General features: G+C 31.4%; 1 protein-coding gene across 1 annotated transcript in view; it reads right to left on the minus strand.

Moving 5' to 3' along the window:
• Positions 1-14,078, minus strand: part of LOC118182023 (peptidyl-prolyl cis-trans isomerase FKBP4-like) — a 63,393-nt gene that overhangs the window by 24,905 nt on the left and 24,410 nt on the right. Inside the window, exon 4 of the mRNA XM_035351286.2 lies at positions 2,587-2,670. Coding sequence (XP_035207177.1) covers positions 2,587-2,670 — 84 coding nt within the window. The remainder of the gene's footprint in view (positions 1-2,586; positions 2,671-14,078) is intronic.

Consider the following 14,078-nt stretch of genomic DNA (forward strand, 5'->3'; position numbering starts at 1 on the left):
AGAAATGATATAGACTCAACATCTTAAATCAAACCAAGCAACTGCAACAAATGCACAACATTTTTTTAATACAGCAATGCACCTACACTTATAGGTAAAATTATGAGCAATTTATAGTTAACACTGATAGGTAATGTGTTCACAACTTTGTCAGCAGCCTGTATTTTTGCAAACGCTGGTTACAGACATAATTTTCCAATTACAAAAGTTTTCAATGATATAAATATTCATATTTTGGCATTTTTAAATTTAAAAAAAAATTAATTTTGTAAAAATTACAAAATTTAACTTTTTATATGATCATTTCATCTCTATGATTATATTTAATAGTATTTTATTCTCATAATAAAAACCAGAATACAAAAGTGTTTATTTTCATATGACAAAAATTAGCCTAGACAGATAATTTCAAAACAGGCAATTTTAAACATCTTTCTCAGCACTGCTTGTGGGATCAATTAAAAAATAAATTAGAAAAATTCAAGACGAGTTTCTTCCCTTTTATGCCATTTAATGACTTTTTTTGTTTTTGTTTTTTGTGATTTACTAGTGTAGTCATTAAATTATAATTTCATTCAATAGGGCACTCCAAAAAAATTTGCACACAAGTAATTTACAAGCTTTCAAACAATAAAAGCATGTTATTAATATTCTTATGCAGTTTTATTACTTTACATAAATAATGTTACAAGCTGGCTATATTTGAAGCCTGCCACTGTTTTCTAGACCATTAATTCTATAAGATTATGTGAATAATTAAAAAAAAAAAAAAAAAAAATATCGATGATTACATTTTTACCCATCTTCTACACAATAATGCTTTCACATAATCTACTAACAACTAGAAACTTTTTCCTAAATTTATATTTTACTTTTCAATTACATAAAAATGCAAACATTTCATTCTTCAATTTGTGTTCGGTTTCTAAATATGATCTCGTACTTTAAGAGGAAGAGGTTACATACAGACTTTTGTGGAGACACAGTGTATATTATACTAAAATAGGGTAATGCAAAATATATTGTTCTCTCTTTTAATTATTAAAAAAAATAAAAAAGCACTGTGATATTTAGCCTAATTCACAAAAGAAGAGAAGGAAATAAAGAAATGCAATTTCTCTGCAACATTAATTTAAAGGATGGGGAAAAGAATACATTTACTTAGCTTAACAGCACATAAGTAATGCCAAGTTATTGTATGCACATTAGCTGCATCTTGCAGCACAATGCATACAGTTTTATAAGCATCAAATATGCATATGGTTTTATAAACACAAAAGCAAAAAAACATATATTTGATTATACAGCTAATTTGTTTTCAGGCAGTGGTGATACCTGTGAGCCTGCTTCTTATGCATTGCTCATGTACAAAATTTCCTTAAACTCCCTGCACCACATATGAATTACCTTGATTGTAGGTACTTCTATTTGATATTTTGTAAGAAATCTCTATTAAACCATTGACACTTAGCAAATCCTAAGATGGAATAAGCTTCATGCTCATTAGTAAATTATACAAGCTTACAATATACTGTTGCCTAGTGACTAAATCTACAACTACGTGATAAGGCCTATACAAACTTGGAAAGATTCTTTATGTACTGCCATTTACCTTTCTCCTGTATTTGTTTTCTTTTAATCAATAAAGAGCATTTTTTGAAAAAAGATTATTGGGTATTCTAAAATTATGCTGCTTTTAAAAGTTTTGTGACTTTTCTGCTAAATTTATGTGCCATAAGTATAAAGAATTTTATGCGGTGTAAGTGCAAACAACTCATCGGGAAGCAGAGATGAATTGTAAAAATGAGAACCTCTGAAATACTTAAAAGAATCTCTGCTGCAACTAGATGTTTTCATGGCCTGAACAGCTATTTGAAATCCAGCTTTCTCTAGTTAAGAACTAAATTACTTTGTTATAAGAATCTTAGAAGATCTATCCTGACTAATGTGTCGGAAGCTCGGGAGGATTTCGTGTTGCATATCTAGTAGGGTCCAAGTGAATCATGGAGAAGATGTAACTTACAGCTAGCTATACAAGATTTTTAGACAATCTCATAAAGTAAAATTCTTCAAACTACACAGACTTAAATGGGCTGATCATTTTGGCCAGAATGCATGAAGGTCAGTGTTGTAAGAAAACCTTTTTGGCAAAGCCTATGGGAACCAGACTTTTAGGCAAATCCCCAGTGAGATGGTTCAATTGTGTTGAAAATGACCTAAACATTATGAAAGTCAAAAACATAAAACAGTTCACAAAAGCACAGATACCTGCTGGACTTCTGGACAAGGCAAGGGCCCATCCTGGGCTGTTGAGCCTACGAAGTGCAAAGAAAGCGATGCTTAATAATAAAGATAAAAGGAAAAAAAGTTGTGTTAGCAGGAGTGAATCCAACAGCAACTCAGTGAGACTCAGTTGGTAAACTGCAAACTCAGTGAAAACATAAAAACCTTAAAAAACTCTCTAGTGCAACTATAAAATTTGAATCCTTTCTCATTTTCCTCTTTCTCACTTTTAACAAATATTACTTTAGTTAGTTAATAACGTTAAGAGTAGTCAGAAAAAAGTAATTAAGAACTTCAACTTACATTAAAATATGAAATTCCATTTTCTTTAGAAAGTTTCGCTTTTTTAAACTTTTCATCACTACTCATTTCCCAAACTTCTTTGGCCTGTTGAAAAGTGAAAAAAAGTGAGACAAATAAACTTATACTGTTCATCATAATATATTTAATACTTTTCAATAAACATGCCAGAACTGTAGCTGTCTACGAATGCATTAAAAACTAAACGATTTATATAGAGTTTGTCCGGAAAGTAATAGGACTGAATTGTTTAAAAAATATTTATTCACAATTTTGACACACTGACTTAACAGTTTTTCAAAATAAACCCATTCTGCATCAACACAGCATTTCCAGCAAATCTGCCAATCACTGAAGACCCCCTGGAAAGCAGAAACCGGAATGCTCTTCAGCTCCTTGCTACTACCTCTTGAATGGCCTGGACCAAGCCATGGTGCCATCCTTTCATGGCACTTTTCAGTCAGGAAAAGAGGAAGCAGTCTGAAGGAGTGACATTTAGGCTATACATTTTATTGAAAGACTCAGAAAACAGTCGCCCGCACTCGTCTAGCAATCGCTGGATCATGGAGGCTCCATCATGACAATGCACAGCCACATAGCCTTTCTTGAAATGAACTTCCTGACCAAACATGGCATCACACAGCTTCCTCTGTAACCCTAAAACCCAGATGTCACTTTTTCAGACTTCCTCTTTTCCCGACTGAAAAGGGTTATACAGAATGACACCTCGGCTCGGTCCAGGCCATAATGAGGAAGCTGAAGAGCAATCCAGGAAGCCTTCAGTGATTTGCAGTCACTGGAAACGCTGTGTTGATGCGGAAAGGGCATATTTTCAAAACTATTAAGTCAAAATTTTTTTTGAAAAATTCTGTCCTACTACTTTCCGGACAAAGCCTGTATTATAGGTACCCACACAGTGGCATGGTTATAGACAGGCAAGATTAGGTAGTGTCTAAGGGGCCATTACTTTTGATTTTTGAATAGACAAAAAGTAATAATAATCAAATAAATTTGTTGCCAAATCTATGTTTGACATTTTATACCTACAGATTTAAATTTTGTGAATAAATTTTGTTATTAATTGAGTTTTGTATTCTTTTTTTAAGATTACATAAAAATTATAAATAAAATTGAATGCTTAAAACAGCCTATCTTGTTTGTTAATTCCAGTGCTGTGTAATGATTTTTTTTTCCCTCGTTTATGCAGGCCCATCTGTAGTATAGTAATACTCTCATCAAATGCACATGCACAATCTATGTAAAACTAACTTGTTTTATTTGTGATAATTATTCGGTATTTGTTTTTATTGTGTTTTTTATATATGAGCATAGGAAAGTATTAAAGCACAGCAGAAAGTTGCTATCACACACCAAATAAGCTAGTTTTGGTTAAATTGTGCAGGCACATTTGATGAAAGGGATAAGCAGAGCAGCTAAATGCCTCTGTCCTATAGAAATCTGTGTGCTATATTCAGTTCTCCAAACTTATAAGAACTGCTTTATTAGCAGTTGGATGGAAAATAAAACTGGAAAGTAAGAAATGTTAAAATAGTTATAATAATTGATAAAATATTATATATTAGTTCAAATAGATTTAAAAAACAAGACCAGAGCCCAAAAAAGAAAAGAAAGAACAGGCAGAGGAGAGGGAAAAAAAGCTCTTGGATAAGATAACATTGTTATTAAAAAATCATACCCAGGGGGAAAAAAAAAAAAATCTTCAGCAGATATCATCTCTACCAGTAAGTTTGAACAGCCTGAATAAAAACTGTATTACAGGCTGAAGTCACCTGGACCGACGATAAATGTACAGAAGAAACAGATATGTGCATATCAGCAGATACAGGTAATTATGCAGGCAAAAATATTACTGATTATATGAGATTTCTAATTAATTTTGATGAAAAGGAAGAAAATATATAGGTGCATTTCCAAAAGATGCTAAACAAAGAAATAGGCATTTTAATGTCTATTTCATAGTATACCATCCAGGCAAAGTGCAGACAGGTGTCATATTTCTTGTGTTGCTCTAAATTACTGAATGCTGCGTACTGTACACCTTGTTGGTTATTTGACCTCAAAAACAAATCTGATATGATGCAATTTTTGGAAAACCATTTTAGGATGGTTATTTAACATTACACTTACGCTGTCAAAAATGTGTTAGCTTTGCATGGGCACAGAAAATATATAAATACTAGTTATAATGACAATTTTTTTATTATGGGCTAAATTATTAAGTGAACATGACAATGTTAGAAAAAAGTTTTTGAAATGCCAGTAGGAAGCATGCGATATTTGAGCCAAATATTCACATAAATTAATTCAGTGTGTTGGTCATAATTTAGAACAAAACTTGCTGATTCAGATAAATGCATCTCCCTTTTATTTTTTCTTATTAGGTACTATACAAGATATACCCAAGACAGATCAAATGAATGTCATTTTAAGGCATATTCATATTGCAAGTGATAATTCAAAACGCATAAATTTTATTAAATATACATTTCTCAGATTTTATGCTATGAAAGATCATTCTTTTGAAGGATTGAAGAACTCATAGTCAGTTTCTTGAAAGAAAAAAAACATCAATTAAAGTGTTATGGACGTGCTTCTGTTATGAGAGGTTTCTATAATGGCCTCCTGCAACAGACAAAAACTATATAACCAAATGCAGAATATGTAAACTACGCATCTCACAAGCTGAACTTCGGCATTAATGATGCTGTAAGTACACTGCTCAAAAAAAAAAAAAAATGGGACAGTGCTATATCTCCCGTTCTACTGGGGCGATTGACAAAATTCAAACTACGTTTTTCATGTCTCGAAAGCGCGACTTAGGATATATATTAGATTAATAAATATTACTATTCTAACATAGGTATTTTGACACAAAATCGGACTTTTTCTGAAATAACATACCAATTTTTTTACATATTTCGATTCTACGACTCAAATTATGCCAGAATACCAAGTTTTGTAAAAATCGTACGATTAGTTTTTAAAATATTAGCTCTCAAAATTTTAGCTCCTCAATGTTAATTGAATTTGGCAAATATTTATTAATATCTCTTTTTTTATTAAACTTTTTTGATTTTTTCTCTCACATTTCGAAATTTTGGTTCATTCCAAATAAAATTTACCCATTTTTTGCGTTTTATTTTTTAAATTTTTATTTTTAAATAATTTCTATAGATTTTTCGAAAAAAATTTTTACCATCATCTTAAAGTAGATGTATTTTTAAGCATATCTGCAAAAAATTAGGCTTTTCTACTCAAAATTTTCTAAGATATACACGAATTTACATAATTTCGCGTTTTGAAATTTGGCAACTTTTTTTTGAGCGATAATAACGCCAAATGTGGTCTATGGATTTTTGTTACACTGAATTGCCACAGCTATTTTTAACCTTAAACTTCAAGTAAAATTTTACGGAGAATTTATTATATGACATTTTTTCCCTCAATGATGCGTAATAAATATTTATTAATACTATATGAAAGGCTATTTTTTTAAATTATAGATGATATTATTCAAATTTTTAACTATTTTTTTTTTTAAATTTCTCTCATATCTTTTCTTTTTTTAAAAAATTTAAGAGTAAGTTTTTGTAAGAGTAAATTTTTACCTTCGGCGTTTTATCGTCTGCTACTTTACTTCGTTTAAATCGAATTGTCTAAAACTGAGAATTTTCGTTTGATATTTATTTGAATTTTATGACATTAACTGTATAATTTATTTCTAAACAAACTGTTGCTTTTGAAGTGGCTGAAAGAGCGGCTGATACTATTATCCATATTTTTAAAGCACAATATATTTTTATAGAAACATAATATTTAGAATAATCATTTTTTATAAAAGTCAAATTATGATATAAACATACAACCCTCTAGAGACTGAATTAATGGAAGTTCAATGGTTATGTAGAAATAATCTGCAGCTACTTAATGGCTGGATAAGTCAGCAGATTCTGTGGACAAGTAAGAATAATTATATAAACGACACCAACATTCTGGATTCAATAAACAACGAGGATACGATGTTTACTAAATGAATTAAGAAGTTTTAAAACATAAAAAATCAACTCATTTTTTTTCCTAAAATGTATTTTTGTGCGTAGCGTATTTTCATTATATCCTTAAAATTCTAATTTAGAATGTAATTGTCAAGAACTGAATCCTAATCATCAGTAATATAATAAGTAATTATTGCTGTTATTAATAAATCCTTCTTATAAAGTAATTACAAATATTTCAAAAAACTTTCTGTCTGAATGCAAACATTTTTCTATGCAAATATTTTTAATTTTATATTAATCAAGATTGCACACCATATTACTTATTTCCACTTCAATTCTTACCGTCAGTTCTAGTAGAATTTACAAATCAATTATATTTAATTAAGGATTGAATTGGATTATTTAATTATGGCAAAGCACACAAGGGCTACCTGCCTAAAGGGAGGGATGCCTTCGTGGAGGACTTTCTAAGGGAAACTGGCTCGTATACACGTTACACATGGGGAAAACCACAAAACCGCCCATGCGGCCAGCCCGTTCGCGGGATTCGAAACTCAAACCGAACTACCAGTGTTCAGCGTCTTTACCGCTCGGCTGTTGGTGGGCTATTTAATTAAGGAATGACCATCTAAGTTAAGAAACAGCGTACCGTAACAACATTTCAATTATTGTTCCGTGTCTTTCATGTTACTCCCGATTGGCTAGCTACAGGATTTTTAATGAGTATTCGGATTTTACTAGTAACTTCACTTGGAAATCGCGCTTAAACTAGGTTAGTTCGTTATTTGAACATAGAAAGAACATGGGAGCTATTTGATTAAGATGCTTTCATAGAGAATCTTTGTAAAGAGAACCTAAAAAACTACGAAAACCAACCATGCAGCCTGGGTTAGACTGAGCAGCAAACAATTAGTATTTAACAATATTTTCTTTTTCAAATGCTAGGCAACTGATGAGGCTTCAATTAAATCTCCAATTTAATATTTTATTTGTAAATATTTAAAATATTGTTGTATTCTTTGACACAAAAAGCAGAATTTAAGTTTTGTTAACTCGTTAGTAAACTACCAAGCCGTAGTGCAAATGAATATTCAATTTCTTTGGCAATAATTGTATTCACTTAATATTCTTGGAATATGAGCTAAAGAAGGAACGTTCTCGGAAGATTAGAGAAGTGTTTAAATCCAGTGATATTAGGTTTGTATTACAAGCTCAGGATCAAAACTATTCTGCAATTGCCCGAGTAGTTGACTTGTAAATGGATGAATTAAGCAGATGACTTTTAATCTTACGTTATTCAGCCAGAAAACGTATTCCAAATGTTTTGTATTGCATGACAATGCATCTTTTCATTATTCAATAACCAGTCGGAGAACCGCTTGTGTTCGGAAAATAAGTATGTATATTCAATCGTCCTGCATGTTCTTCAAATTTGTCTTCTTGTGATTTTTTTTCTTTCTCAAAAACTAAAGTTGCCTCTCAAACGAAAGAATTTTGACATTGAAGAGACAGAAGTAGTATGACATCTACTTTTAGAGGCATGTGAAAAACAGATCTCTACAAACCTTCTCTTCCATTACATGTTGTGCAGTCAGACAAAAAGTTACATCAGCGTTAATTCTATAATCTATTTTTATTACACTCTGATTACTTTATTAACATACAGTGAATATATACTAAATCTTTAACTTTAGCTTAAGTAATTCGGAATTTTTGACGGAATTGTTGTCGGAACTAGGACTTAGAAGATAAGTCAAATTAAATATTTCGATAACCCAGTAAATTCAAGTTCGAAATTTCAATATTTTATTTTCGGAGGGAGGGGAAATGTTTTCAGTTTTGGTCCATTATACTAAGTATATTTGCTTCGATTTTTTATTTTTCCATAAAAGCGAAAATTTTACGCATGGTATACATATAACGCATAGCTTCAAATTAAAATTTAATAATATACAGAGTGGTTATAATTAAAGTTCCACGTTGAAACGGTCATAAAAGGAAAACTACTGGATCAAATGTTATCAAACTTGGAAATCGTGTAAAGGAGGTCATGGAAATTTATTTTCCGCGAAAAAAAGGAAGTTCGAAACCTCACCACCAGGGAGGGAAATGGTGCTGTATGCAATATTGTTAAACTAAATGTGGGTCGGAATCTAACTTAACCTTTTGTTAAACGGGTTTAATATGTTGTATACCCTTAAGAAACTTTGAAGTAGGCAAATTATTATTTAAAGACGTTAAATTCGATAAATGTCGAGTGCGCCATCCCTGTAAGTGAGAATTTCGTCTGTGAAAACCACGAATTAGCGATTAGAAAATGTGAGATCGCAAATCACTCTCACAAGTGCGTACAATCTGGAAATCGTTTTCTTACAGATCTCTAATTTGTAATTTTTTAAGCCTGAATTCGGCACTAAAACATGAAGATACTGATTCAAAACGCTTTTAATCGATTTGGGCCAAAGAAATCTCTCATGTTATCTATCTAGTTCCATTGCATTCTCCTACGGCATTCGATTGCATAACAGTCATTTCACACCGTTTACTGTTGAATGACAGCTAGTTTTATAACTGAACCATTTTTTTCTGAAGAGCAGTCGACAGCTGGACCACTGCGATTGCAGTTCCTTAGAGCCAATATTAAAATGTTTCGTGATACATGAACTGCAGTAACGTGGCATTTTAGATACTACGATTTTTATGCAGGGCTGGGCACCACCTCAAGAGTGTTGCATAGTTACTTAGGCAACATTTCAAAAATGAACGTCTTATAGGCCAACACTTCCCCTCTTCCCACCAGACCTCAACCTCTGTGACTTTTGTCTATGAGGTTATCTCAAAAGCACTGTTTATGGTGATAATCTAAACAATGTGGCAGAAATGAAAAATGTGATACACTGATAACATTCCTCCTGATATGCTATGTGTAACGTGTATACGAGCCAGTTTCCCTTAAAAAGTCCTCCACGAAGGCATCCCTCCCTTAAGGCAGATAGCCCTCGAGTGCTTTGCCGTAATCTAATAAAGCAAACCAAAACCAAACCTGATATGCTAAGAGCTGCTGTTGAGAATGCAGTAACATGATTTAACTTGCTTTCGGAAAATGCTGGACGCTACATTGAACATGCTTTGTAACACGTTTCGGAAAATATTAAACACATTTTAAACAGATGTTTTCGTGTCTTATTTCATTTAACAATATTGTATACAGCGCCATTTTTCCCCTGATGGTGAGTTTTTGAACTCTTTTTTTTCCGCCGAAAATAAATTCTCATAACCTCCTTTACACGATTCCTAAGTTTGATAACATTTGGTCCGGTAGTTTTCCTTTTATGACCATTTCAAAGTGGAACTTTAATAATAACCACCATGTAAAATAAGCTTTAAAAGTCTGACAGTTTGGTTCAAGTCCCAAATTTAAAAAATATATATATAAATATAAATTTTTATATTAATTCTCTTAGAAAGCATGTTTTAAGAAGCTAATGTTTTCTTTCGCGTTATAGATTGTATAAAAAAACATGATCTTTAATATGATTTAGATTGTTTCAGCCGATATAAGAATCGGGTTACTCTGTGGTACAGAATAAACCCTGCTGGACTGTTTTATTTCTTTGTCATTTAGCAAAAATCTTTTAATTAAATTATTTATCCTTTGGACTTCGCTTTAAACTTTATTTATAGCTAAAATGACTAGAAAATGAAAAGCTGTCTTTAGCTGAAACGCAATTCATATAATTGATATTTTAAAAAATTGACAAGAATGCAAAATGTATGGAAGTCTAGCAGTCGAAAAATCTTAATTTTCTTGTGTGAGCACTGAAAATAACTGTAGAAGGAAAGAAGAAAATTAGGGAGAAAAGTAAGCAAAAATTTGCAGGGAAATTTGGCTGTCAGACGTACCAAGATGTTCAAAACGTTGGACGCTTTCGAATATACTTTCAGGATACTTCAAAGAATTTAGGTGTTCAAAGAGAAAACACTTGGACGAGTACACCAGCAAATACCATCAATTAAGCTTGTGTTAACAGAAAAGACAAAACGATATCATTGCAGATTAAAGTGAAGAGCGACTGGTTTTAAACTATATAGTTATGTAAATTACGTTATAGAACATCATATCGTATCATAAATGGTGAATCCCATGATTTCCTCAGTCGAATTATTTGAAGATTCAGGAGTTTATCCAGTGATGTATGTGGATGTCACTTAAAGATGTTTTTTCCCCTTCCTGATGAACTAGCGGCCGAGTGGTAAAGTCGCTGAACACTGGTAGTTCGGTCCGAGGTTCGAATCCCGCGAACGGGCTGGCTGCATGGGTGTTTTCGTGGTTTTCCCCATGTGTAACGTGTATGCGAGCCAGTTTCCCTTAGAAAGTCCTCCAGGAAGGCATCCCTTTCCTTAGGCAGATAGCCGTAGTGTGCTTTGTCATAATAAAATAAACCAAAACCTTTTGATGCCAGTCTTTCCTTTCATCTCATAGCTTCAAAATGTTTAGCCTCTAAAGACTGATAAAGGCTCTGACGAAATACTTTGTGAAGAACTTTCTAAGAGAAACCAGCTGTCATACGCGATACACATGAGAAAATCCACGAAAACGCCCATGCAACCAGCCCGTTTACCGGGGTTCGAACCCCGGAGTGAACTACCAGTGTTCAGCAACTTTACCGCTCGGCCGTTTGTGGGCCTTTATGAAATGGAAGGTGATAACTTTATTTAAAATGATTGTCAGAAATACCAAAATGTTTCGAAAAGTTGGATACTTTTTAATATACTTTCAGAATGCTTAAAGAAACAGAGAAGAAAAATAAATTTTTTCGTAAAATTTAGTATTCGTATTTTTTTAAATTTAAAACTTTTCAATCTTATGATATTTGATTCTTGCGATTTCAAAAATAAAATATTTGACTAAAATATGAATAACATTTTAAGAAACCAAATGTAGGATAAAATTGTGTAAAGCAATGGGCACAATGATAAAACTGTTTAAAGCAGTGTATGCAAGTCATCCTAAGTTAAAATATCGGTTATACATCTCTCTTATTTATATATATTTTTTCTGAACGGAACATTGAAAGGCGTGTAAAGCTGTGCTTTACTGTATTTTCTCTTTTAATATAGTATGCAGTTTTCAAACGCATCGTAGTCTGGGTTACAAAGTATTCTTCCGAAAAAAACGCAGTTCAAATAAATAAAATCAAATTCTGGAAAATTGATATTAATAAATATATTTAAAATGCTCAGTTCGAAGGAATAAATAGAAAATTTTAAAACAATTAAAATAAAAGTATAAAAATTTAAAAATGATCTAAAATAATAGCTATGACGAAAAATATATATAATGAAAACTATTTGAAAAAGAAATAAACGCTGCACCTTTATTTACGCAGTTCGAATAGGTAAATAGAAATTTTTAAAACAGTTATTCGGAATAAAAAAAAAAAAAAAAAAAAACGTGCAACTTAAACAATTAAAATGAAATTCGAAAAGAAAAAATTACTTAAAATAATAAGTTATAATTAAAAATATAATATAAAGAATATTATTTGGAAAAAAGGAACGATGGTGACTTTTTTTCCTAAGGAAACTAGGTTGCCATATATTAAGATGTTCGCCAAGTGAAGTATTCTTGGCGCAAACTGACAAAAAAGTGCCAACATAAATTTGTGAATTTCTCCGTAAATTTCGCTCCAAATTTTACAAAATTTCATATTTAGGCGTAATTTGAGTCGTAGAATCGAAATATGTAAAAAAATTGGTATGTTATTTCAGAAAAAGTCCGATTTTGTGTCAAAATACCTATGTTAGAATAGTGCTATATATAAATCTAATATATATCCTAAGTCGCGCTTTCGAGACATGAAGAACGCAATTTGAATTTTGTCAATCGGCCCAGTAGATCGGGAGATATAGGACTGTCCCATTTTTTTTTTGAGCAGTGTACCTGTAAAGAAATTATGTCATTTATACATATATATTACAAAATACGTATTTATTCTGTGGGAGAATAATAAACTGATGGGGTTTGCTAACAAATTTTACATCTGGATCAGAAATATCTTTAAAAAAACTAAACCCTGTTCATTGGTCAGGCAGGATTACCTCGCTAAATGCAGTAAAATTACATTATGGTTACATTCTGAAAATTTTAAATGAAATCCACCTTAAAAGCAATAAAAAAGAGGAAGGGAAAAAAGTGCTGCAGATGAAGAAAATAGCAAATTCTGAATTTATTGTTATTTGTATATTTATGCATAAGTATTAAATGTAATAAATTGCATTTAAAAATATTTTTAAAAAAAACCTAATATATGCCAGTATGTGCAATAAACTGAGGCTCAATGTTTAAATAATGCCTGCATAAATACAAAGAAACTATGAAATGAATTTGAACTCATTTTAGCAGAAATGAAACAAATGGCCCAAAAATAGGATATTACCTCAGAATTTCTAACACCAAGAGCCAAAATAAGATAAAAATGTCATTTTGATGAGTTTTCAACACAACATGAATTTCAATCCCATGAAGAATATTTTTAAATGAATGTATTTTACTGCATTTAAGGCATTTTAGCGCAAATTAATTATTGATTTACTGGCGTGACCAATGTGAGAAATCGACTGGTTTTTGGGACTTCATTAAAATGCAGAGAAAACTGAATTAATACAAAAAATGTGGCAATTTAAGAAGATTTTCATTCTGAAATATTGTTGTCAGAATTTACAATTCATAAATTACTGGTTTACTGCCATTCAAGAATTCGGGAAAATACTACCATTCAACATTTGGGAACTTAACATTAAAAAAGTAATATATATTGAACAATCACTTCTGCTACATTTCTAAATATCATTTTTAAAGCTAAATGTCATTAAAGGTTACAAAAGAAGTACAACTGAACAAACACAATAAACAGACAAGTAAAACGGATCTGAAAATATTTTTCCCCTTGAAAAAAAGCACACAAAGAAAAGCTTTGATAATGTATTTCATAAACCCGTTCATTACTGCAAATGAAACTTGATTAGAATGTTTTCCTTCTTTTTAGTTAGTTATGTTTACTAAGATTGTTTCTGTGTGGCTTTGGTGATAATAAATTTTACTTTATTATTAATCTAGTTTTGAATTGCTCAAAAATATTACATAAAACTAAATCATTAGACTAAAATGAATTTTCAAATCATAATTATTTATGCCAATATGACATTTCGTACATAAGTATACATAAGTACTTATTTTAAGTTTTGCCCAAGAGCTCAAAATTTCTAGCTATGCCACCCTACCCATAGAATTTCTGATACATAGTCTCGCATGCTTGAGATAAAAATGGTTTTTTTTGTACATTGCTCGCTTTGAAATCATTGAGTTTGTTAATAAAACATTTGTTGATGTTTTACAAAATATAAAACAGATAATAAAACAAATTCCAAATTTGGGCTTCCAGATGGCCATATTCAAGTGGAGGACTACCTTAT

The sequence above is a fragment of the Stegodyphus dumicola genome, chromosome X1 (genome assembly GCF_044657685.1).
Source record: "Stegodyphus dumicola isolate Sdum_Otavi_A_Nest chromosome X1, ASM4465768v1".
Classification (NCBI taxonomy): domain Eukaryota; kingdom Metazoa; phylum Arthropoda; class Arachnida; order Araneae; family Eresidae; genus Stegodyphus; species Stegodyphus dumicola.